Source organism: Triturus cristatus, chromosome 4_1 (assembly GCF_964204655.1).
Source record: "Triturus cristatus chromosome 4_1, aTriCri1.1, whole genome shotgun sequence".
Lineage (NCBI taxonomy): Eukaryota > Metazoa > Chordata > Amphibia > Caudata > Salamandridae > Triturus > Triturus cristatus.
Genome location: NC_140585.1, coordinates 414,338,651 through 414,364,144, shown reverse-complemented (window position 1 = coordinate 414,364,144; position 25,494 = coordinate 414,338,651). Strand labels below are relative to the sequence as shown.

The following is a 25,494-nucleotide window of genomic DNA, read 5'->3' as shown; positions in this document are numbered from 1 at the left end:
TTAAAAAAAGGTTGGTGACATATTTTATATGGTCACTTAACTTTTTCTGTGACATTATATATCCTTACTAATATTATGTCCTAAAATCAAAATCAAATGTAATTTGGCCTTTTATAGGCCGCAAATATTTATTTATATGAATGTACAGATTTTATATATGTATGTATATGTGTATATATATCTATCTCATCTGTGTTTTTTTAATCTTCTGGGATCACGCACTCGGGCTGGTACTAGTCCGTGCTTGTGACTATAATGTTTCTGTGGAAGAGGACTAGAATTACAAGTGACTTTTGCTTCCCCACTCCTTTTTGCAAACAAATCAACTGGCTGAGCAAACTTTTTCCACATGATGGATGTGAAGAGTGCGCTCTGGTGTCTATTGAAAACAACTTTACATTTGACTGAGTATCTTGCAGTCAAGGCAGCTAGTATCTAAACATGCACGGTTCAGAGAGATTGTGTGTTGCATCAATACTCCTATCAAATAGCAAACTGAGCGCCCTGTTTGTCTTCGTGTCAATACTGCCGGTGTGAAGTGACAACAGAAGCTCTTTCAAGAAATGTGTGACTGTACTTTATTTGTCCATGTTGTCTAGATTGTAACTTTGCCTGATGCTTCTTGGCAGCTGGACAGTATATTCTAAAGTTGTTAATCTGGACCGTGTCACTTTTTGAACAAGAACAGTTCACTTAACTTGTATCAATAGTAATAACTTTACCAGATTCGGAATGTACACTTGTGTTCTCCAGTGGGAGAATCGAATGGCATAACTGATAACTTTTTGTTTGTATTATCCGATGTTTCCAGAAATTGTGGTTTTCTTCTCTTTTCTCAAATGTACTATTGGGTTTCTCTTCCTTGCAGAATGCTTTAAAATCCCCAGATGAACCTATTCTAGCTGAACATCTCACTGCTCGTGACCGCTGCCTTGCTTGGCTAGCGTACATACATGTAATTGAATTTGGTGCACTGCCTACAAGTCTCTATGACCCGGCAAGCTCAAACCCTTCAAGGATTGTGAATAGACAGCCCTTTGTAATCCCATGGCAAGTGCCTGAAGATGTGAAGACCAGTCCTGACATGCTTCTGGCTGTGTTTGAGGGTAAGCTTTATTTGTGTGCACATTAGGAAGTCATTGAAATAGTATTCAAACAGCAAATGCTTTATGTCTGCAAGTAAATTACCCTTCTCCCCCCTTGTCATGTTTGTGCTCCCATGAAGACCCTTGAATTAACTCATTCATCAAAATAGGATTTCCATATTTTTGGAGGCTCCCACACATGAATGAGGCCATGCATGCATAATGTGCCTATCTGCATTTAGTGTTTACATGTTTGTTTTTTAGGAAATATTTCTTTAGAATGTGTAGGCAACGTTGTGTGCAAAGCTAACATGTTGAATGTTCTCTTTCTAGATGCGATCTGTTCATGTACTGATGAGACATTAACTGCTGATAAAAGAATAATTGCTTGCCTCCCCCTCTACTCCAACATGATTTTGTTGCAGAAGCTACTTAATCGGTAAGGCTTGGAAGCCTGTGAATGTTTTTTTTATTCTTTATACTATATAATATAATAGATATGTTACATTGCCATGTACTTACACAATATATTCCTAAACATAAAGTTCCACTTCATTGCTAATTTCCCAATAGCCACTGCCTTCCCAGGTAGATAAATCTAGTACCCAGCACCAGATTTATTTGAAGACCATTAAAAAAATTGATGGCCTGAAATATTTTATTTCAGTCAGCAGCACCTCACTCTTTTGCAAGAGGAAATTCAGGCCCTTATTCAAAAATGTGCTATTCAATCTATACCCCTATGTAGGAAGCTGGCTCTGTATATACTATGCCAGAGTTAGGTATAGTGTGCACAGTCCTCTGGAACCCCAAAAGTAGGCAGAGGTAGTGTTGCATAGCACCTCAATCTCTATTTGTGGTAGTGTGGTCGAGCAGTAAGGCAGCATCAGAGGACTGTGTTAAGCATTTGTTGTACACACTCAATCAGCAAATGATTTCACACACTCCGACTGAACTTCAGACCAATTGTTTTTGTATAAAAATATTCTTTTAGTTATTTTATTTTGTAGAACTAAACAAGCCTGGCACAGGTAAGCAATACTTTCTTTACAGTAGTAATGCTGTTTAGTAACAGTTTGAGTTGTAATTGTATATGCACTTTGTTTTGACTTAAAGTATGGTTAGAGAAATGCAATACTTTGTAAATACAGTACATAGACTTGAAATAGGCTTTTCAGTAAAATACCAGGTAAGTTACTTTTTAGAATACTTTTCTTACTCAGAGTAGTATACCTGGACACTACTCTGGGACATCGGTAAAATCGTTTTGGTTAAATAGTACAATTTTAAAGAAGTTTTCAAACGCCACTCTTAAAAACATTTCCAAGAAAAACAGTCAATGTTATCCTATGGAGGAAAATAGTGTTAAAAATTTTGAGGCAAGCATTTGGTAGTGGGGGTTGAGGTTCTGGGGGTAGACTCAGGGGGTCCCCCAGGGTCAAGGATGCACTCTAGTTACACCCTCAGCGGCACTAGGGAGGCCGGGTGCAGAGTGCTGAGGCCCATTGTGAACCAATGGGGAATAGGGGGCCTCCGGTTGGTGGCTGCTGACGAGCAGGCAACTTGGTTGTGGGAGCCAAGCCCCTGGTGTTAGGCTCAGGGCAAAGGGGATCTGGTTTGGCACACAAAGTGCACCCGCAGGGGCGGCTGGGTGCAGAGTGCTGTTTTGGCGTCGGGTGGCCGGTTTTCAATGGGGATTATCTGTTTTTTCAGCTGCAGGCTTGGTCCAGGAAGACTTCTAGGAGGAAGCAACAGCTGGACAGGTAAGTTGGAGGGCTCGGGGACGTAGGTGCACCTCTGGTTCTTTTCTCCAGGGCGCAGGGCGGCTGGATGCAGGGGTGCCTTTTGAGGTCGGATTTCACCTTACCCGGCCACTCTGGGTTGGGGGGGTCTCTGTGCAGAGGCTGCAGGCGATGTCGGAGTCCTGGAGGGGTCAACCCACAGTGGACTAGGACTCTGGAGCGCAGGGGGACCCCGCTGGGACCGGTGGCCCACACTAACTCGGGCCGTAGGCGATAAGTGTAGTTGTGGTTCCAGGCGTCTGGTTTCTTTTTCCTCAGCAGGCTCAGTCTTTCTTTGGTGTTTCTTCTGAACAGAGCTTGCAGTTCACAGGAGGTCCGGCCTTTGTTGAAGGCAGGCAGTCCTTCCAGGGGTTTTGGTGGTCGCTGGCTGCAGGACAAGACTTTTTGGCACAGGATCTCTGGAAACGGCAAACAGGCCGGTAGGGCTGGGGCCAAGTCATTGTTCTCTGCAGTCTCCTCTGCTGGGTGTCATATTTTGCCCTTTTTCATAGGTTGCGGGAATGTGATTTCTTGGTTCTGGGCTGCCCCCTAAATACTGAATTTAGGGGGCGTTTTAGGGGTCTTGAGGTCAGTAGCCAATGGGCTACTGACTTTAGGCTGACTACATCCTTGGTGTGCCCACCCCACATGGGAGAGTGACCACAATCCCTAATCCTGATTGGAGAGTGCCTGCCATCTGCAAGATGGTGGGCACTGAAGAGTGGGCTTAACCTCGCCTCCCCCACCTAAGGGGTAGAGTTGGCAGAGGTGGCCACACCTTCTGGGCTGGCTAGTTTTTCAGGAAGGGGGCCTGCTCCTGATAGCAGGGGAGGCTGGGAGTCGTATTACAAAGGCTGGCAGGCCTGTGAAGCTCCCCTGCCATATATGGCTTTTCCTGGCCTGGGGAGGTGCGAACACCTCTGCCCATGAAAAGCTTTGTTTCTGGGCTCCGGGAGCGAAGGCTCCCACCCCAGTTGTCCAGAAACATGTCTCATGGTGGCAGGCAGGTGCGTACCAGTTAGGGAACCCACCAGAGGCTGGTCGCTTTTCAGGGGGCACCTCCAAGATGCCCGCGGAATGCATTCCTCATTAAATCCTACACTGGTATCAGTGTGGGTTTAATGTGCTGAGAAGTTTGAGACCAAACTTTCCAGTTTTCAGGAAACCCACTGTGGTTCTGTGGCGTTCGTAATGACAAGCTCCCAGCACCATATACTCTTAATGGCAGTACTGCACTTACAATGTCTAAGACTTGGCTTAGACACTGTAGGGGTACAGGGCTCATGCACCTGTACCCTCACCACGGTTATTATGCTGCCAACTAGAGGGGTGGCTGATCTTTGCCAGGGCAGTGGGTTGTAAGCATGGCACACAGTGATGTGTGCCATGTCGACCTTTCACTTTGTTCTGCACCAAAACGCGCAGCTTGCAAAGGCAGTGTGAGTGTAAAGGTACAGGACCTCTAAAGGTGGCACAATAAGTGCTGCAGCCCTTAGAGGCATTCCCTGGCCACTGTGCCCTTGGTACCTGTGGTACCTTTTACAAGGGACAGCCCTGTGACCAGAGATTGCCACTTGAGGGTATAATTTGGGAAAGAACGCAGACCCTGGGAACCTGATTGGCAGGGGCCCAGGGCACATCAAGTCAAAGTGCATCAGTAGTCTGACAAAAAGTGGGGGGGTTACTGCAACAGAAACCCAGCTTCCTACACCAGGGTATCGCCGTTGATTCGAATGCTGACTCGGAGAAAGACATCAAAGTCACATTCACAGACCTCAAAGCCTTTACAAAGGTGCCGTCCAGCTTCTCAGCACATAGATAGACGTTGAAGCAACCATTGAAGTCCTCGGGTCAATGTCAAGGTTCACTGGCGATCCACCGGTCGACACCTTCACTAGACATAACTGTAAGACATCTGCTGACGTTGAGACATTTGTCTATGTCCAAGCACTCGCATGTGGATAAATCGGGATTGACGTAGAGGAGGAGGAGATCGTCATTGAGAACATGGAGCTCAACGCCAAGAAGTCAATCTCTAGCTGCAGACGTCCGGATTTTGCAACAGGACCACACATCTCCAAAATAATCCATCCATCTCTCTCTTCCGTGGTTGCTGAATGTAAAACAATGTGGTCCACTTCTGAATCCAATGTCAGACTACTCTGACGTACTCTCCATCCAGGGGCTCTAAATATACACCTCCATCGAGGACGACTACTCCTTATGCTTTTTCTCCTGAGGCTTCATTTACCATTGCCTTCAGCAAGATATCCTCAAAGATCCCAATCTCCACGGAGTAGAAAGTCACCGTCCTGGACCCCACAAAGATCAAGATCCAGGTCCCCCCACAGACGGGCACAGTTCACATCTCGACAAGCTCAGGTCTCTAGAGTCAGACACTGATCTCCTTCATGGTCATTCACCACTTCCCGTTCTTCAGTGAGGTATTATTCACCAACTTTATCCGATTCTTCTCCGGCAAGAATTTCACCTGTGGATGATCTATCACATTTAATGAGGTTTTATTCAGAGGGGCAACTAAACTTAATATCGATATACCTGCACCGGTCACTTCTGCATCAGTGATAACAAACTCTTCATCACAGAGCAGCATATGGAACCTTATTACCTCTTGTCTCAGGCTTGTTGGGACCAGAATTGCATACTTTTTTTACTCCTACATCTGAGAGTTCTGCACCGCGATGTATTCTGAAAAAGTTCAAGGCACCTGAGCAAGACTCTTTTCCTCAGGTCGAATCTGTGGTCATCCTCTTCCAAAGTACCCCCAGCTAAAGACAGCAAACCAATTGACTCACTGGGCAAAAAGATGTGTAACACCTCTGCATCTTTTACGAAAGTGACCAGCGCCTCCGCCTTATTGGGGAGGTACGACGGATCTCTTTGGGACTCACTATCCAGATTCTCCGAGATGGTACCTAAAGAGGAGATGCAAGATTTCAAGGAGATATTTCAAGAGGGTGGCTGGTGGCTAATCAAGTCATTATTGCAGCCGCTGATGCCTCAGATCTCGCAGTCCACGTATATTCTCATGGCAATGCGCACAACGATCTTCCTGGTTGCGCCTCACAGGTCTGAAACCTGAATAACAGCACCGTATACAAAATTTGCCATTCACCGGTGTGTGAAGCTGGCTTAGTATATGGTGCACCCTGCACTACTCCAGATAACCCTTATGGTGATTTTAGTGGTTTTAGATAACCTTAGAAAGCTCTCTAAGTGATAGCTGTGGAGAGCAGCCTTCAGTCTTAGTCCAGAAGGAGTGTAAAGCAGCTGGTTTTACCAGAACCTTATCTTATTAGTATAGATTAAGTGAAAAAGAACCACACTGTATTTATAAAAATGTTTTTATTAGAAGACACTAACACATACAGATATCTCCTAGCAGGAGATATACACAATGCACACAATACTTTTCAATAGAAACAGGTAAGTAGCGCAAATACACAGTGGTCACCAGGTGAGAGAAAGTGCCATCTTTCTTGCATGGATTGCCCCCACTTTTTGCTGAAATGCTGAATGTACTTTGAGTGTGCCCTGGACTCCTGCCTATCAGGTGCCCAGGGCCTATGTTCCTTCCCTAAACAAAAACCTCAAAACCAAATTGGCAAACCCTGGCCACATGTCAGCCCCTGGTAAATGGTACCCTAGGTACCCAGGGTCTTGTGACCAGGGAAGGCCTCTAAGGGCTGCAGCACTGATTGTGCCACCCTTAGAGGCCCTGTACCCTAACACCCACACACTGCCCTGGCAGGCTGAGTGTCTGGGTACAAGACAAAACAGTCGACATGGCACACATCCCTGTGTGCCATGCCCACAACCTACACTGCCCTGGCATACATCAGCCACCCCTCTAGCTAAGTGCCCTATGCCAGTGGTGTGGACACAGAGGCAGGAGCCCTGTGCCCCTACAGTACCCAGGTCCATTCCTGGGCCCTGTAAGTGCAGTGCTGCTATTTAAGAGTACATGGTGCTCGGAGATTGTCAAACTCGAACTCCACAGCACACTAATGGCAGCACTGAAGCCTGAGAAGTTTGGCATCAAACTGCTCAGCACATTAAATCCACACTGATGCCAGTGGGGCATTTAATGTACCAAGCACCACAGATGGCATCTTAGAGAGGCCCCCTGAAACCTAACCCACAATCCACGTCTGTTCTTAGTCTGCCACACAGCAAACATGTTGCTGGACCCCTGGGTAGGAGAGCCCCTGCTCTCCTGGGCCTGCAACAATGCACATCCTGGGCGAGGTGCTAAATCTCCTCCCCCAGGATGGGCAGGGGGAAGCTTCAAAGACATGCCGCCTCTGTGAGCTTCCCCAGGCCACTGCAACCCCCACTCTGGTGGGAAGCTTGGCCGGAAACCCCAAATAAGGACAGGGGATGTGCCAGCCTGCCAAACCCACCCCTCAGTTAGGGGAGGCGAGGTGAAGCACATCCCCGGGCTCTCGCCATCTTGAAGATGGGAAGCCCTACCAAATCAGGACTAGGCTACTGCCCCCCTCCCACAGGAGAGAGGCAGGGTAGGTGGTGTACCCACCCCAGGACAGGGACCCATTGGTCCCTGCCCTTTACCTACCTGTAACGCCCCTAAATCTAGTATTTAGGGGCACCCTAAACCTTCCTTCCCCAGATTCCAAAATCAGAAGAGCTAGAAGAAAGAAGCCCTGCAGCTGCTAAGAGGAAGACACCAACTGCTTTGGCCCCAGCCCTACCGGCCTGTCGACCCTCGAACCTGCTCCTGCTCCAACCTGGCATCTCTTGTGGCCCGCAACCTCACAAACCCCGGAGGACCTGGCTACCTTTTGACTCTTAACCCCTGGGACTCCCATGAGTAGAGGCTCAACTCAAAACCTACTTCTAATCCCTGGCAGCAGCCCGGAACCGCGAACCCAGCACACTGCACCAGCCAAGCCTGTCGACATCTTCGGAGACATCGACTATCCGGAACAGCATCGCACTGAAGAGGACCTCGTCAGCGCTTCAGAGGCCGACGAGTCAGATGTTGAAGACATCACTCCGGCGCAGAGGGTCGTGAGTACCCATCTACCCCACACCCGCGCCAACACCCAAAAAGGCTTCGGTCATGCCTTCGCCTCTGGGCCTAAGCAAGACCAGAGACACTGCTTCACACACCCCACCTTCAGGCCCGGTGAAGAAGCCATGTAAGCCTTCCGGCGGCTCGGGCTCGAGCCAGCCTACCAGCGGTGCAGAGAAACACACTTCGGCACCGAAAAAGAAACCGGCCTCCACCGAGCTCCGCACCGAAGCCCTCTGGGTCGAAACCCAGCTCTTCGGTACCGACCCCATCTTCTGTACCGACCAAACCACACAAGGCCACCGACACTTCCAAAACGAAACCCATCTCGGCACCGACCAAGAGACCGGAGGTTCCGAAACCGGGTTCTAAGCAACAAACCGGCACAGAAAAACCTAAAAAGACATCGGCCCGACGCCTTCGGCGCCGATGGACCAATTAACCTCACCAGAACTATTTACACCGGATCCTTTGCAAAAAACTCTCACCAAGGATCCAAAAACTGGACATTTGACACTCTCTACCAAAAAGAGACATTTAGAGAAGCCTGCTCCGCCTCCACCGCCAAAGAGGAAGGACTCTGCTACCTCTCCGTTCAGAATACCTTCCCCTCCACCTCCTCCTCCTTCCCCACCTCCACCCCTCCTCCTTCCCCACCTCCACCCCTCCTCCTTCCCCACCTCCACCCCCTCCGCCCTCTCCACCCCCACTTCATCGTTCTCCGACCCAGTCGCCAGACGATGATCAGGGGGACCCATATCATGATACAGGCGATGTGCCACAGGACCCCACCCCTACAGGATCCCCAGACCCATGGGACGATTACAATATTCCAGATATTCCCAACGTCCCACAAGACTATCTTTACCCTTCTAGGCCATCTCCACCAGAAGATTCACTAAGGTTCAACCATCTTCTGCAGAGGGCGGCACATTATCACCGGGTGGACTTGCATACCGACCCCGTGGAGGAAGATTTCCTCCTAGGCACATTTGATACCGCACATAGGTCCACCTCCTTACTGGCCATGCTCAAAGGAGTGGTAAAGCATGCATCAGAAGTTTTTAAGGACCCAGGTAGAGCCAGGGTCATTAACCCACGTATTGAAAAAAAATGCAAACCTGCTCCCTCAGATCCCTCCTTCATCAGGGGACCAGCGCCACTAGATTCTTTAGTAGTATCTACTGCACGTAAAAGGGCAAATTCACAAGCGTCAGGTGATGCACCACCACCTGACAAACAATCAAAACTACTAGATGCATCAGGCAAACGCACAGCATCCCAGGCGGCCAACATATAGCAAACACTCAGGCACTACTGGCCAGATATGACAGGGCTCATGACGAGTTAGAAAGCATAATGCACCTTCTCCAGTATTGGGGTGTCTTTCATAGATTCACATTCTTGAATATTCCCTGTCGTCGGGGTGGGAGTCCCACGGTAAATAATATATATATATATATATATATATATATATATATATATATATATATATATATATATATATATACTATATATACATATAAAAACAGAGCTATAAGTAGGTGATAAACATCAAGAATGTCCCTATATGAAATCTCCATAGAGATACATGGAAAGAGAAAAAAGACATTCGCAGTCTATCTCTGTCATTATGTTAGTCAAAACTACGGCCAATCAGGCGCCAGCTCCTCTCTAGAACCTTCTCAGAGCTCCTCACCTCAGATTTTCTACCGCACGTCGTGTGACAGGGAGTCTCCCTGAGCTCTGCTCAGTTTTTTTCTCTTCAGCATGTCTTCAAGTAAGAAGTCTTTGTTTAGACCTTGTTCCTCTTGTGGAAAGCTACGTTTGTTCTCAGAAGATCCACACAGTAAGTGTATTTACTGTCTTTACCCTGACCACGAAGTGGGTAAATGTAAATTCTGTAGAACTTTTTCTACAAAAACTCTGAAAGACAGGGAAGGCCGTCTCTTGTTGTGGCTCCAGAGACTGAAGGATAAGGATGAAGTAGTTTCTGAGGTAGAAAGCTTTACTTCTGGCCGTTCCCACACAGCCTCAAAACGCAGTACAAGACCTACCTTCTCCTTTCCTTAAGAAGAAGAAAATGTCTGTCTGACATCTGCCAAGTCTTCTTCCATGGCTACTGCATTGTTGCCCACGAGACATAGTTCTCAGGCTGCTGAGGCTTCGACAGTTTCCTGCTCGTCGATGGTGACTCTGACTACGACGTCCGCATCAAGATCGTCGACGGCGGTCCCGTCGACGTTGTCGTCGACGATGATCATCAGTACTATAAAGACTGTGTCATCTGTATTACCTATTGCATCGTCGTCGACTAAGAAGGAAAAGATCTCGTCGACGTTACCATCGTCGCCGTCTAAGATTGCAAAATCTGCCTCGTCGGCGATTACGTCGTCTATTGATTCGTCGACGAGTGCTCCGTCGACTAAGAAAAAGAAGAACTCGTCGTCGTTCCCGTTGACGTCCATCCCGTTGACGACGGTTCCGTCGAGGGTGGTTCCGTTGACGATGGTTCCGTCGACGGTGGTTCCGTTGATGGTTCCGTCTACGAATATGTTGTCAGTGGCCTCTATACCTCAGATCCCGTCGACGGCAGTCTCATCGGTGAAAATAAAGATTAAAAGAACGCAGAGGTCAATAAATACACAAATTTCGTCTTTTGCTGCTGCTCCCTTGTTGCCATTGCCACCAAGTAGTCGACATGAGGTCATATCTTTGGATGATTCCCACCTTCCTTCACCTTTGTTTGCAACTGATTCGGATCAAGATTCAGAAGAAGGTTTACCTGAATCGTTTGGAACGGCACACAGTCCGTCGGATTTAATAATAAATTGCCAGGATGAAAGTAGTGAGGATGAGGAAAGGTTTTACCAGGAGGAAATTCCTACGGAAGGACAAACTGCGACGTTTCCATTGTCGCTTATTACAAATCCTAAACTCATGTTGGACGATTATAATCGGCGTTTTCCTCTTACACCACAAGAGTCTGTAGTTCCGGCTACTCCAGTGGTACCAACATCTATATCGAAACCAGTGCCAGTTGTAATACCTTCAGTACCGCTGAGAAAATCATCAGCTCTGACATTACCTCATCAAGAAACTGAAGAGGAAGTTCCTCAGGACAGGGAAGATTGTGAGATCCTGGATGATGGGGGCGATGGTGATGAGGATGATGACGATATGGCGGAGTGGGATGACTACCATGCCCAGACACCATCTCCCTCTCCGGTGGTACCTGGTGACTCACCACCTGTTGACATTGCAAGTTTTTACCAGTTGATGGATAGGGCAGCCCAACGGTTCAAACTAACAACGGAACATAAAGAGGAGGATTGTTTCCTGTAATATTTTAAAAATCAGCCTTTCAACCAGACACATACAATCCCTATTATCGAATTCATTTGGGAGGAAGGCAGAAAGATAATGAAGACACCAAATAGCCTTCCGGCACAAGTGCCTAGACTGGAGAAAAAGTATAAGTCACCATTAGGAGCTCCAGCGTGCCTCGCTGGTCAATCAAGACCAGATTCTGTAATCACACAGGCAGCTTAACGTTGGGCTAGAAACCCTGCATCTACAATCACTGCACCACCTGATCGTGATGGACGTCGCTTGGATGCCATAGGGCGGAAATTTTCATCGATGGCTTCCACCATTGTAAGAGCGGCTAATGCCTTAGCCATCTTAGGTCGTTACGACTGTCAAGTATGGGCGGATATATCAGCTCTAGTTGAAAAACTGCCTGAGACGTCTAGGAGTGAAGCTGTGAAGCTACTCCAAGAGGGAGAGAGTACTTCTGCAGAGATAATTGACTGTGCAGTGGACATCGCATGTACGGGTTTCCATCAACTCGCTGGAGCGGCGGTATTGCACAGACAAGGTTGGTTGCGCTTAACATCCTTTCGCCAGGAGGTGCAAGCAATGATATTAGATATGGCATATGACGGAGAAGCTTTATTTGGAGATCATGTGGATGAAGCTCTCCAATCGATAAAAAAGGATACAGAGACTGCTCGATCTCTGGGTACATTACAATTTAAAAAAACAGCCCTTTCGGGGTGCACGCGGACGCGGCACCTCCTCTAATTTTCGGAGAGGAAGCAATCAGTATCGACCATACAATCAGGTTTCCAACCGGTATTCCTATAGTCAACAGCAATCCTCTCGACAGCAGTCTTCCAAGACTTACAGAAGTAAATCCTCGTACAGAGGTTCCACTCCTAAAAGACAATGACTTGTGGCAGTCCCAGAAAATTGGAGGTCGAATCTCACTGTGCTGTTCTCAATGGTCCTCCATAACAAAGGACCGTTTGGTTCTGGACATTGTAGAAAGAGGTCACACCTTAGAGTTCATCGAATTCCCTCCACCCACGCCACCTACCGGACCACCACCGGCTCATATCAAGGAATTTTTTCATCAAGTTCAACTTCTACTGCGCAAGGGAGCCATAGAGGTAGTACCAACATCTCAAAGAGGAAAAGGATTTTATTCCCGATTCTTCCTTATCACCAAAAAAAACGGGGAATGGAGGCCCATACTAGATCTGAGGGCTTTCAACAAGTATCTAAAGAAACAATCCTTTTGTATGTTAACGCTTGTCGAGATCTTGCGATTACTATCACAGGGAGATTTCATGGCAATAATCGACCTCCAAGATGCATATTTTCATATCCCCATACTACATCGGCATCGGAAATTTCTACGCTTTCGAGTGGGTCGAAAGGACTTCCAGTTCAAGGTATTACCATTCTGTCTACGTTCAGCCCCTCGAGTGTTTACAAAGGTGCTCGCTCCTGTGGTAGCGTTCCTACGTCTCCAGGGTGTTCAGATCTTCCCATATCTGGACGACTGTCTCCTAAAATCACAATTGAAAGATCAACTTCTACAGGACACACGTCTTCGCCAAGAGGTGTTTCGCTCCTTAGGTCTCTCTAAACTCCTCAAAGTCCCATCTGCAACCTTCTCATCGCAAGGATTTTCTGGGAGCAACATTGGATACAGTGTCAGCAAGAGCATTTCTCTCCCAAGACCGTCTACAAAGGATTCTTCGACTGGTAACCCTTATCAGATCAAAAAGATCCGTTTCTGTAAGACTATTGAAGTCATTTCTGGGGATGGCGTCATCGTGCATTGCCTTGATCCCTCATTGCAGATTAAGGACACGCCCCATCCAAGAAGAACTAGACATTCAATGGCGTCAGATTACGGGTTCATTCAACGACGTTATAAACGTCACAGATCAGATGAAGTCGGCACTCAAATGGTGGACACAACCATTGAATCTAACAGAAGGGATTTCATTTCTGTAGGCAGTCCCAGACATGACCATAACAGACTCCTCTCTAGAAGGATGGGGTGCTCATCTGGAGGATTTGTCAGTAAAGGGGAAGTGGACGATGTGTCAAAAAACCTGGCACATCAACAGGTTGGAACTCATGGCTATATTTCTAGCTCTCAAATCGTTTCTACCTTTAATCCAAGGAGAAACAGTTCTAATACAGACAGACAGCACAACCTGTATGCACTATAAAAACGAACAGGGCGGAACAAAATCTCCGAAACTCTCTCGACTACCTCAGTCGATCTGGGATTGGTCTCTCGACCATCGCATCACGATTGCAGCAGTTCATCTACCGGGGGTATCCAATATCCTGGCGGATTCCCTGAGCAGGTCCTCCTCATCGACCCACGAATGGGAGTTGCATCAACCAACTCTAGAAATGATATTTCAACGATGGGGTCGCCCACAGCTGGATCTCTTTGCCACACCAGAGAACCGGAAATACCGAGATTATGCAAGCTGGCATCCCCACCAAGGATCACGGGGCAATGCCCTTTTGATGAACTGGTACAATCTGTTTGCCTACGCTTTTCCCCCAATCCCTCTCGTACCTCGGGTCCTGTGGAAGATGCGGAGGCAGCCCTGCCATCTACTTCTCATAGCCCCCCGTTGGCCTCGGCAGGCATGGTTCTCGGAACTACTCCTACTGTCCCAATGCGAACCAATCCTTCTACATCCTCGAGCAGATCTACTCACAATGAGCAAGGGGAAAATTTGTCATCCGAATCCCTCATCACTGAGCTTATCAGCTTGGAACATGAGCACTGTGGATTTGCCCATCTAGACATTCCACAGGACTGTAGAGACATCTTGGCTCAGGCGAGGGCTCCTTCTACGATAAAAACGTACAAGTTAAAACGGAGGAGATTCTGCCATTGGTGTGCATCTAATGGGGTTCATCCTTTTCACTCTACACCAGAACAATTGCTACCGTTCTTCTTGCAATTAGCTAACTCCGGACTTTCTCATGCAACCTTGAGAGTTTTTCTGGCGGCAATTTCCCATTTCCGTCAGGATGGTTCAACTTCCCTCTGTTCTTCAAGGATAATCCATCAATTCTTCAAACGGTTGTTTCGCAAATTTCCTCCTGTTAGACGCCCTCCTCCGTTGTGGCATCTTAACATCGTGTTGGCACAACTAATGAGACCACCGTTCGAACCTATACACAAGGTCGATTTAAAGTATCTGAAATGGAAGGTGGCTCTTCTTCCAGCGCTAACGTCTTCAAGTCGCGTCAGTGACATTCATGCATTTACAATAAATCCTCCTTTCCTACAGTTCAAACCAGATTCTGTAGTATTGCGCAATAATCCAACATTCTTGCCTAAGGTGCCTTCAGACTTTCATATTAACGAGCCAGTGATCTTAAAGACTTTCTTTGCTAATCCTCAAACTCCTGCGGAGCAAAGATTACATTCCTTGGATGTGAAACGATGTTTAAAGTTCTACATCAACAGAACAGCTTCTTTTCGAAAGTCCGATCAACTCTTCATAGCTTATGGGCGCTGTCACAAGGGACGTCCAGTTACAAAACCGACTATTGCATGTTGGGTTTCAGCAGCCATCGTCTTCTGCCATCAAAAGGCAAACAAGCCTTTGCAGTCACCAGTGAGAGCTCACTCCACTAGAGCAATGTCATCCTCAACCGCCTTATTTGCTGGAGTGCCTTTACATCAGATCTGCAGAGCAGCTACGTGGTCGAGCAGACATACGTTTACAAGACACTACTGCTTGGCGACTTTAAACTAGGAGGATGCTGCAGTTGGGCAGGCAGTGCTTCGCAATCTTTTTAAATAAGGTGAGCCTCTTCCTTCCCTCCTCCGTATTGTTTCCATTTACCGTTGAAATAATGGTTCATTTACACTTGTATAGATATTCAGTAATATCATATATATAAGGATATTGATTGTCATTACAATTTTTAGTGCTGTTATGATTATGGAAACAATAATTGTTACTGCTAGCTATTCTTTATTCAAGCATGTGAATCTATGAAAGACACCCCAATACTGGAGAAGAACAATTGTTACTTACCTGCAAACAGGTGGTTCTCCAGTATTGGTGTCTTTCATAGATTCACATGCGACCCTCCCTCCTCCCTTCAGAGGCTCTCTTCTCCTCATACACTCTAAAGTCACTTTGGTGCTACGAAAATCTGAGGTGAGGAGCTCGGAGGAGAAGGTTCTAGAGAGGAGCTGGCGCCTGATTGGCCGTAGTTTGGACTAACATAATGACAGACTGCGAATGTCTTTTTTCTCTCTCCATGTATCTCTATGGAGATTTCATATAGGGACATTCTTGATGTTTATCACCTACTTATAGCTCTGTTTTTATATGATTACTTATGTGTATATATATGTATATATGTGTGTATATATATATATATTCACTGAAAAAACCATAGGTTTCACACATGTTATAGTTAGCGGAAATTTTACTGATAAAAAACCAATGAAATTCCCCCGTTATAGTTAGTGCAGGCAACTATAACTCACGCGACCGCAATCCTCTGCTGATGCTAATACTGTATTTAGACACTTATTTGCCCATGTCTTCTTCCATACATTTTTAGCTATACATATATTACAAATATTTTTTTTTCATAAAGACACATATGTCATCAGCAGAAGATTGCGGTCGCGTGAGTTATAGTTGCCTGCACTAACTATAACGGGGGAATTTCATTGGTTTTTTATCAGTAAAATTTCCGCTAACTATAACATGTGTGAAACCTATGGTTTTTTCAGTGAATTTGCAAGGTTTTTTAAATGCTAATTCCTAACTATAACGTGTGTGAAACCTATGGTTTTTTCAGTGAATTTGTACGGTTTTTTAAATGCTAAGTTACTTTACGCCATTCGTGGCGTGCGCGCCCACTTAACGCAGTTCGTTCCGTGCGCGCACGGTGCGCTTCGCGCACCGTGCGCGCACAGTGAGCACGCGGTGCGCTTCGAGCACCGCGCGCCCACTTTACGCAGTTAGTGCCGTGCACGCACGGTGGGCACGCGGTGCGATGACAAAGCAAGAAAGCACGTCAACAAATCTGTTTCTGCTTTCCTCCGTGACTATGGTATGGGTGCCATTTACCACAACAACTTGCGTTATGACATGCAAGACATTTATAGAGGAGATGGTGTGCACTTCAATGATGAAGGGAACAGAGTCTTCCTCTTGAACCTTAGACTCTGCATCGGTACTTACTTGTAGGTACCACTAAAAAATCATTTCATAAACACAACGGCTCTTTTTAGAGCCCCCTAATATCTAAACACTTAAATCTGATTTTCATTTTTTTTTTTTTTTTTTCTACCGTACGCTTACCGTAAGCTTACCGTACGCGTACCCCGTGATTTTTTTTAAAATCAATAAATGTTTTCTTTGTACTTTACAGTCCTTCTTTGACCCCCTCACAAATGTAAGGGGGTCTGTAACTCTCCTCATTGCCCCCTTTTCTTGTTTTCACTCTTTTTTTTCTGAGTGAAATACACAAAATGGCGGCCGCCGCTTCCTGGTTTCGGCCGATTCGAATGTTTACTAAGATCTAAGAGCCAATCAGAATCGCGCTCGCGCACGCCACCGTACGCTTACGGTAAGCGTACGGTAAGCGTACCGTAAGCGGATATATATATTGATTTAAAGGCTATTTTCTCAGAATCTACTGAACAGATTTACACCAAACCTACAAAAGGCACTTCCTTGACCTAGGGACTACCTCTCTGCCAAATTTCGAGTAATTCTGTTCAGCCGTTCGGGCTGTAGCTCGTTCTAAAGGTCCTATGGAAAAATGCATGGGGAAAACGCGTTTTGGGACCCCCCTTTTATCTCAGCCCCCGCTTGACGAATCCCCCCGAGACTTTCAGGGTAGGAGCGGAGCGTAGCGCCCCACCTATTTTGAGAAATTCGCGAGGATTCATCGACCGGCGCCAAAGTTATTAAAAATAGAATGTTGAGGTTTTCCTATGGAAAAGGGGTCCTAACTATAACTAACTATAACTACCTACTGGCGACCGCCAGTAGGTAATATATATATATATATATATATAATGATAATGGAGAACCACCTGTTTACAGGTAAGTAACAATTGTTCATCTCGCTGAAAAATATAAAGCTAGGGCCAATGAGTTAATTCAAGAGGGTAAAACAATCACAAATATCTCCATATGTTGTGCCCTAGATGCAGCAGACACAGCCTCTAGGGCCATCAACACCAGCGTCCTTCTCCGTCGCCATGCTTGGCTTAGGGTATCTAGTTTTAAACCAGAAGTACAAGCCTCCATCCTTAACCTTCCCTTTGACCAGGAAAATCTATTTGGGCCAAAGGTGGATGAGGCCTTGGAAAAAATGAAAAAAGACACGGATACCGCAAAATCCATGGGGGCCTTATAGTCACATCCGCCCAGACGCTCCTTTCGCCGCTCCTCCTTTCGGAGTACATCCAGAGGCTACTCCTCAGATACAGCGTCCACATCATACAAATCCCCTACTCAGACCACCTTTACAAAAGGTTACCAAAGAGGCGGCTACAGGGGTAACAACAACAAGGGCAGAGGCAAAACAAACAACGCCCGTTCTGCCACACCTCCTACCCAATGACTTCCCCTTGCTCCCCCCAGACCATTCCACTCCGGTCGGGGGCAGACTCTAAAATTTCCTTCATGTCTGGGCGACCATGACCTCAGACAAATGGGTGACCCAAATAATTCGGTCAGGCTATTGCCTAGAACTAACATCTACCCCCCCCCCAAACATTCCACCCAGGCAATGCCCAATGTCACAAGAACATTCAAAATTATTAAAGCAGGAGGTTATCTCCCTACTACAAAAACAGGCAATAGAACACGTTCCTGTCAATCAACAAAATATGGGAGTCTACTCCCTATATTTTCTCATACCAAAAAGGGACGAGACACTACGACCTATTCTAGATCTCCGGCCCCTAAACACTTACATACACTCAGACCATTTTCATATGGTAACGCTTCAGCAGGTACTTCCGCTTCTCTCTCAAAACAACTTCCTCATCACTCTGGACTTGAAAGACTCATACTTCCACATTCCAGTGCACCATGTTCACAGAAAGTACCTCAGATTTGTAGTGGACGGACAACACTACCAATTCAAAGTGCTCCTGTTCGGAGTCACAACAGCACCACGGGTATTCACCAGGTGCCTGGCAGTGGTGGCGGCACACTTGAGAAGACAGCACATTCACATCTTCCCATACCTAGACGATTGGCTGATAAAAGCCACTTCATACCATCCGTGTGTACAACACACCTCCACCACAATCAAACTACTTCACCAACTAGGCTTCACGGTGAACCATCAAAAGTCCCAGCTTCAACCATCCCACATAAAACAATACCTAGGTGCCACCATAGACACCTCAAAAGCGATAGCCTACCCCAATCCGGCCAGGATTGCAAGCATTCAGGCTTTACGACAAAAATTCACACCTCAACACTCCCTTCCAGCACGAGTGTTCATGCAACTAATAGGGATGATGGCCTCTTGCATTTCATAGTGCCCCACGCAAGACTCCAAATGCGTCCACTCCAAGAGTGCTTGGCGCGCCAGTGGAACCAGGCCCAGGGACAACTGACAGATCTGGTGTTGGTAGACGGTCGCACCCATCGCTCTCTGCAGTGGTGGAACACCACAAACCTTTCCAGAGGTCGACTATTCCTGGACCCGGTCCCACAAATAATCCTAACAGCAGATGCATCGCTCTCCGGCTGGGGAGCTCATCTGTTACATCTCACAGCACAGGGCACATGGACGCCGCAACAGAAGTTACTCCACATCAACCATCTAGTGTTACTGGCGATCTTCCTCGCCCTAAAATCCTTCCAGGCGCAGATTTCAGGCAAGGCAGTCCTCATTCGCACAGACATGACTGCCATGTACTACATTCAAAAACAGGGGGGCACACACTCTCCACAGCTCTCTGTTAGCACAGAGCATATGGAGATATCAATTCCACAAAAGATTTTTCTCCTAGCCCAACACGTCCCAGGAATACAAAACACTGTGGCAGATCTGCTCAGCAGACAGACACAGCAGATCCACGAGTGGGAACTTCACCCACAAGTTCTTCACCCGTTCTTTCAGAAGTGGGGACATCCACACATAGACCTATTCGCCACCCATGAAAACAAAAAATGCCCAAGCTTCGCCGCCAGATAGCCACACCCATTGTCCAAAGGCAATGCGATATGGATGAACTGGTCCAACAAATTTGCATATGCTTTTCCACCTCTCCCACTAATTCCATTAGTGGTGCGAAAGCTACAACAGCATTCCCCAACTCTCATCCTAGTAGCTCCAACATGGGCCAGACAACCGTGGTACACCACACTGCTGGAACTCTCAGTAGTACCACACCAAAAGCTACGCCTCTCACCATGTCTCCTAACCCAGAACCATGGAGAGATCAGGCACCCGGACCCAGCTCAACTCAACCTTGCGATCTGGTTCCTGAGGTCCTAGAATTTGGATACCTTAACCTTCCCCCTGATTGCATGAACATTATTAGGGAAGCTAGACTCCCTACTACTAGGGCGTGCTATGCAGCAAAGTGGAAAAGATTTGTAGATACTGCCACAACAACGCTATCAATCCTTTAAATGTATCCATACAGCACATTATATGTTATTTACTCCATTTACAAAGGTGTAACCTAGCATATACTTCCATTCGGTTACACCTCGCTGCAACTGCTGCTTATTTACAGAATAGGCAGCACCTCTCACTTTTCAAAGTGCCTGCCATCAAAGCCTTTATGGAAGGCCTCAAAAGAGTAATTCCACCCAGAGTGCCACCCTCCCCTGTTTGGAACTTGAATATAGTCCTCACACGGTTAATGGGACCCCCTTTCGAACCGTTACATAAATGCGAGCTGCAATTTCTCACATGGAAAACAGCTTTTCTAGTGGCCATCACTTCCCTCAGAAGAGTTAGTGAAATACAGGCACTCACTATACAGGAACCTTTTCTTCAGATGCATCACAACAAGGTTGTACTCCGCACCAATCCCAAATTTCTACCCAAAGCCATTTCTCCATTCCATCTAAACCAGTGGGTAGAATTACCAGTCTTTTTCTTGCAACCCCAAACAGTTGCAGAAAGAGCCTTACACACACTAGATGTTAAAAGGGCTTTACTACATCCAAAGAACACAACCTTTCAGAAAAACCAAACAGCTATTTGTCTCCTTCTCCCCACCACACAAAGACAACCCTATTTCTAAATCAGGGATAGCTAGGTGGATTGTAAAATGCATACAGATTTGCTACCACAAAGCAAAAAACGAACGCTATCTGTTCCCCCTAAAGCCCACTCTACAAGGAAGATAGGGGCTTCTATGGCTTTCCTAGGGAACATACCACTAGATGACATCTGCAAAGCAGCGACATGGTCAACACCGCACACCTTCACAAAACATTACTGTGTAGATGTGCAAACCAAGCAACAAGCTAGTGTGGGCCAGGCTGTACTAAAAACACTGTTTCAAACAACTGCAACGGATGCCGGTGGTCGGCGCTAGGGTTGGGTACTGCTATATAATCTATGCACAGTGTATAATCTGCAGCTCATATGCCTCGAACGGAATATGCTACTTACCAGTATGCATCTGTTCTTGGCATGTAGAGCTGCAGATCTATACACGCCCACCCGCCTCCCCGGCTGCCTGTATCCGTTCCAGTTTATCTTATTTAGATACAACACACATGGGTTTCTTTACTGTTACTACTACTCTCCATCTTTCCCTGCTGGCGAAAAACAATCTGAGGATGGAGCCGAAGCCCATGCGCAATACGAACCAAAGGAGGAGTCACCGAACTCGTGACTTCCAAAGACTTTCCAAGAGGAAAAACAAACTGCAAACATCTGGGCCCAACACAAGATGGCGATCTATGCACAGTGTATAGATCTGCAGCTCTACATGCCAAGAACAGATGCATACTGGTAAGTAGCATATTCCTTTCTGTCAGAAATGCCTTCCTTATTTGACTCTTGCCCTGCCTGCAAAAAAGCTAGATCATACACACACTCTGTGTGTATACTCTGCCTCCCTGATTCTCACTCTTCTGCCACCTGTCATCACTGCAAGAAGTTGTCGAAGAACCATCAAGGACAAGGAGAGAATTTGTCTGTATGGCCTCTCTGAAAGAGGTAGGTCTCCAGTGAGGCAAAAGAGAAACGGTTGACATCGAGAAGCAAGGTCACGATCTGTTCTCCTTTGGCGTCGGGAGCGGCGTCGATGTTACCGGCGGCGAAGAAGCAGTCATCGTAGAAGGCTGCGGTTGTGAAAGCGCATCACACTTCTGCAAAGTCGAAGACGGCGCTCTCAACCTCTAGCAAGGTAAAGGATTTTGTTGTCGTCAACCAGGTGACGCTGAACGTCGAGGAGCAAATCCCTGTTAACATTGGCTAGACGTTTGATGTTGAGGCAGATCACTCAGTCGTCACCATCTTGATGGCGATCGACGTCGAGGCACAAGTCTCCGTAAAGATCGCTGCAGAGATCTTCGACGTCGAGACACAAGACTCCGTCACCGACATCAATGCAGATGTCTCCATCGACATCGGCACACCGGAGGTTGACGTTGAAAGACAGGTCGTCGGAGCAGAAGCAACTGACTTTGAGGCAAGGACCTCCGTCTGCGTCAGCCAGACATTCGACGTAGAGGCATCATCGCCGCCGCTCAACGTCAAGGCGACAGTCTATCCAGAGGGTAAGTTTGAGATGGACGTCGAGACTGTAAGCCTTTCTCTGTCGCTATCACCCACATAGAGAACAGGTTCTCGCTGCTCTCCTTACAGATTATCATCTTCTAGATCACCGTAAGTGGTGATCTCTATGTCGGGCAGTCCAGCGTCCACTGTGCATCCTGGTTCAACAGACAGGCCTGTACAGAGGGAAGATAATCTCCTCCTGCGCGCTCTCCTGAGAGATGAGAGAGACAAAGGTCACCTTCTATCCATCTTCCACCTAGATGGAACCTGCCTCTGCATCACTGGGCTCCTGCTCAAGTTCCAGGGGCTCAACGCTACTCAAGCCCCCTACACAGGTCTTCGTTGGCTCGACTGGTGGATGCTGTGGACATGGCTTGTACTCCATCGAGAGGCAGAGGTCGCACTCTTGCACCCTCTTTCAGAAGGAGGTCTAGATCCAGAAGCGAAAGGAGAAGGCACAGATCTCCAACGCCTTCTTCCTCTTCCACACATACGTCAGATTATCACCGACTCTTACCAACAGCCCGCCGTTGAGGGTCTCTCCGTTGAATGATGTTGGCACTTTCCAGGATGTGCTTTCCAGAGGGTCAAGTAAGCTGAACATCCCCTAACCCACTCAGCAGAGCTCGTCGTCAGTAATCTTTGAGACTTTGCACCAGAGAGCTCCATCTAGACCGCTGTTACCATTGGTGCCGGGGCTACTGCAGCTGGTTAGGGACATTTTCCTCATGCCAGCGACCCTTAAGACCGCGCCGGTGAGAATTCTAAAGAAATACCGTCCACCGGAGGAAGACCCGTTCTCAGATCTGACTCCCTCCAGATTCTGTTATAATCGCTGCAGCTAAAAATACACATTTAGTAGCCTCCTCTTCTATAGTTCCACCAGATAAGGAGAGCAAAACACAAGATTAGTGGGGGAGGACGGTCTGCGGCACATCAGCCTCCATGTTCAAGGTCTCCAATGCGTCTGCTCTTTTGGGGCACTACGACAGGTCTTTGTGGGACTCACTTCAAAGATTTTCGGAAAAACTGCCCAAGGAAGATCGAAACGACTTTGAAGAAATCTTGCAGGAAGGCAGCCTGGTGCCGAACCAGGTGATCAGCGAAAGATTAACTGATTGAGCTACTCTTTCAGCTCATGCCTATGCCCATGGGATATGCGCTAGGAGATCTTCTTGGCTTCACCTCATGGCGCTTAAACCAAAAGCGTAGTCTCGGATCCTCAATCTCCCCTTCTCCGGCTCCTCTTAATTCGGCGCTCACACAGATGAGGAAATGTCTCAGATGTAGACGGAACTAGACACACTAAAGGCGGTGGGTTTAGAAAAGAAAAAAGAGTTCCGACGTTTGAAGCCGTAGGATCGACTACCTTTCCAACAGAGGGTTCAAACCCCTCATTAGCAGAGACCTCAAAACCAACAAGGTCAGCAAAGGTCTCCGTACCAAGGCTGTCGGTACTCCAGAGGTAAAGGAAACCAGCGTCAGTCCACTACTTCCACAAGGACTCCAAACAATGTGACCGATTCGCCCATCGCCGTTAACCGCTACAGGGGGGGAGGAGGGGGGGGTGAGCTATCGCGCAGGGCTAACTGGTGTTAGCTACGCTGCAAAATGGGTACTATACGTTTTTGACGCCATCCTCCCTCAATCCCTCCAGTTTCTTCATCGTGCCAACAGGTGAAGGTACTGCATATAGATGTGACTATCCTTCTGCGAAAGTACGCCATCGAGATATTGCCCAAATCGCAACGAGGTTGAGGAGTCTACGCAAGATACTTCTTAGCGAAGAAGAAAGGTCAAAAATCAGATTACAGACCCATTCTGGACCTGCGAACACTCAAGTCCATCAAAAGGGAGAAGTTTCGCATGTTGGCTCTCCATCAAATATATCCACATCTACGACCGGGAGACTGGATGTGTTTGCTGGATCTGCAAGATGCCTATTATCATGTTCTTGTCAGTCAGCATCACAGGCAATATCTGAAATTTCTGGTGGGATCCTCCCACTACCAATTCAAAGTTCTGCCCTTCGGGTTGAAGTCCGCTTCCCGAGTGTTCACGAAGTGCGTGGCAGCCGCACTACGTTGCAGAGGAATTTTTGTGTACCCTTACTTGGACGACGGGCTGTTAAAGGGTTCCTCTCCCCAGAGCGTGAGGAATCTTTCCCAGCAATGCCTAGATCTTTGTCACAGGCTGGGCCTTCACGTGAATTTCGAAAAGTCAACTCAGCAATCCACACAGAGAATTCATTATCTGGGTGTGGTGGTAGACTCCAAGGCAGGAAAAGCGTTTCCTTTGGAGTAGAGTCCGTTATCCATCACACAAAGGCAGGCAAATTTTGGACACCAAAATGCTGTCCGTTCATCAGATCGCCTCCCTGCTAGGGTCGATGGCATCCTGCATTTTCCTGGTCCCCAATGCCAGGCTGAGAAAGCGCCCTTTGCAGCAGGATCTGGAGGACAAATGGGATCAGCAAACAGCTTGTTGGGACGACAAGATAAATCTCTCAAACGCAGCCAGAACATCCATCCCATGGTGGATGAAGGAGAATCTGCAAGTAGGGATTCCATTCCATCAGGCACCTCCCTTTCAGACACTGATAACGGACGCCTCCCTCCAAGGCTGGGGATGCTCACATAGGGTCTCTCCAGACGCAAGGTCAATGGTCATCAAAAGAGAAGTCGTATCACATAGACATGTTGGAGCTGAGAGACGTTCATCTGGCACACAGGGCTTTCCTCCCTTCGAATCAGGCAAACTCCATTCTAGTAGAGACGGACAATACCACCACCATGTACTACCTGAACAAACAGGGAGGAACTCTCTCACAGACCCTGTCGCTGGAAGCTCAAGTTCTCTGGCATTGGCTCCTAGCAAGGAATCTATCGATCACAGCGGTACACCTGCCGGGGAAGCAGAACTCACAGCGGATGCTCTGTCGACACTTCAAGGACCAGCAGGGCTTGGTTTCTCAACGACTAGGTCATATAAGACATTTTCCAGGCCTGGGGTTGTCCCAGCATCGACCTCTTCGCAGACGACGAATACACAAAATGCCGAAACTTCGCCTCAAGGTTCTACTGGCCAGGGTTGAAGGGGAATGCCGTTTTGATAGACTGGTCAGGGGCATTTGTGTACGCCTTTCCACCCCTTTCCCTCATCTCAAAGGTGGTGACCAAACTCTCTCACTCGATGATGATCCTGATTGCTCCGGAACTGGCCGAGGCAGTGTTGGTAGCTGGACCTTCTGCACCTGTCAGAATGCCCACACAGGAGACTGCCGTGCAGTCCGGACCTGCTGTCTAAGATGAATGAGAGGATTCATCACCCCAACCTTCCCTTACTGAACTTGGCAGCATGGCTCCTGAGGTCCTCCAGTATGGTTATTTAGAACTGCCACAAGACTGCATGACCATCTTAAAAGAAGCTAGAATACCATCCAATAGACACTCATATGCTTGCAAGTGGAAGCATTTTTATTTGTGGTGCG

The 25,494-nt window shown here is 47.3% G+C and overlaps 1 protein-coding gene across 1 annotated transcript in view; it reads left to right on the top strand.

Annotated features, from left to right (window-relative positions):
* ZFC3H1 (zinc finger C3H1-type containing) overlaps window positions 1-25,494 on the top strand; it is an 844,920-nt gene that overhangs the window by 591,028 nt on the left and 228,398 nt on the right. Inside the window, exons 24-25 of the mRNA XM_085652529.1 lie at window positions 869-1,106; window positions 1,419-1,524. Coding sequence (XP_085508655.1) covers window positions 869-1,106; window positions 1,419-1,524 — 344 coding nt within the window. The remainder of the gene's footprint in view (window positions 1-868; window positions 1,107-1,418; window positions 1,525-25,494) is intronic.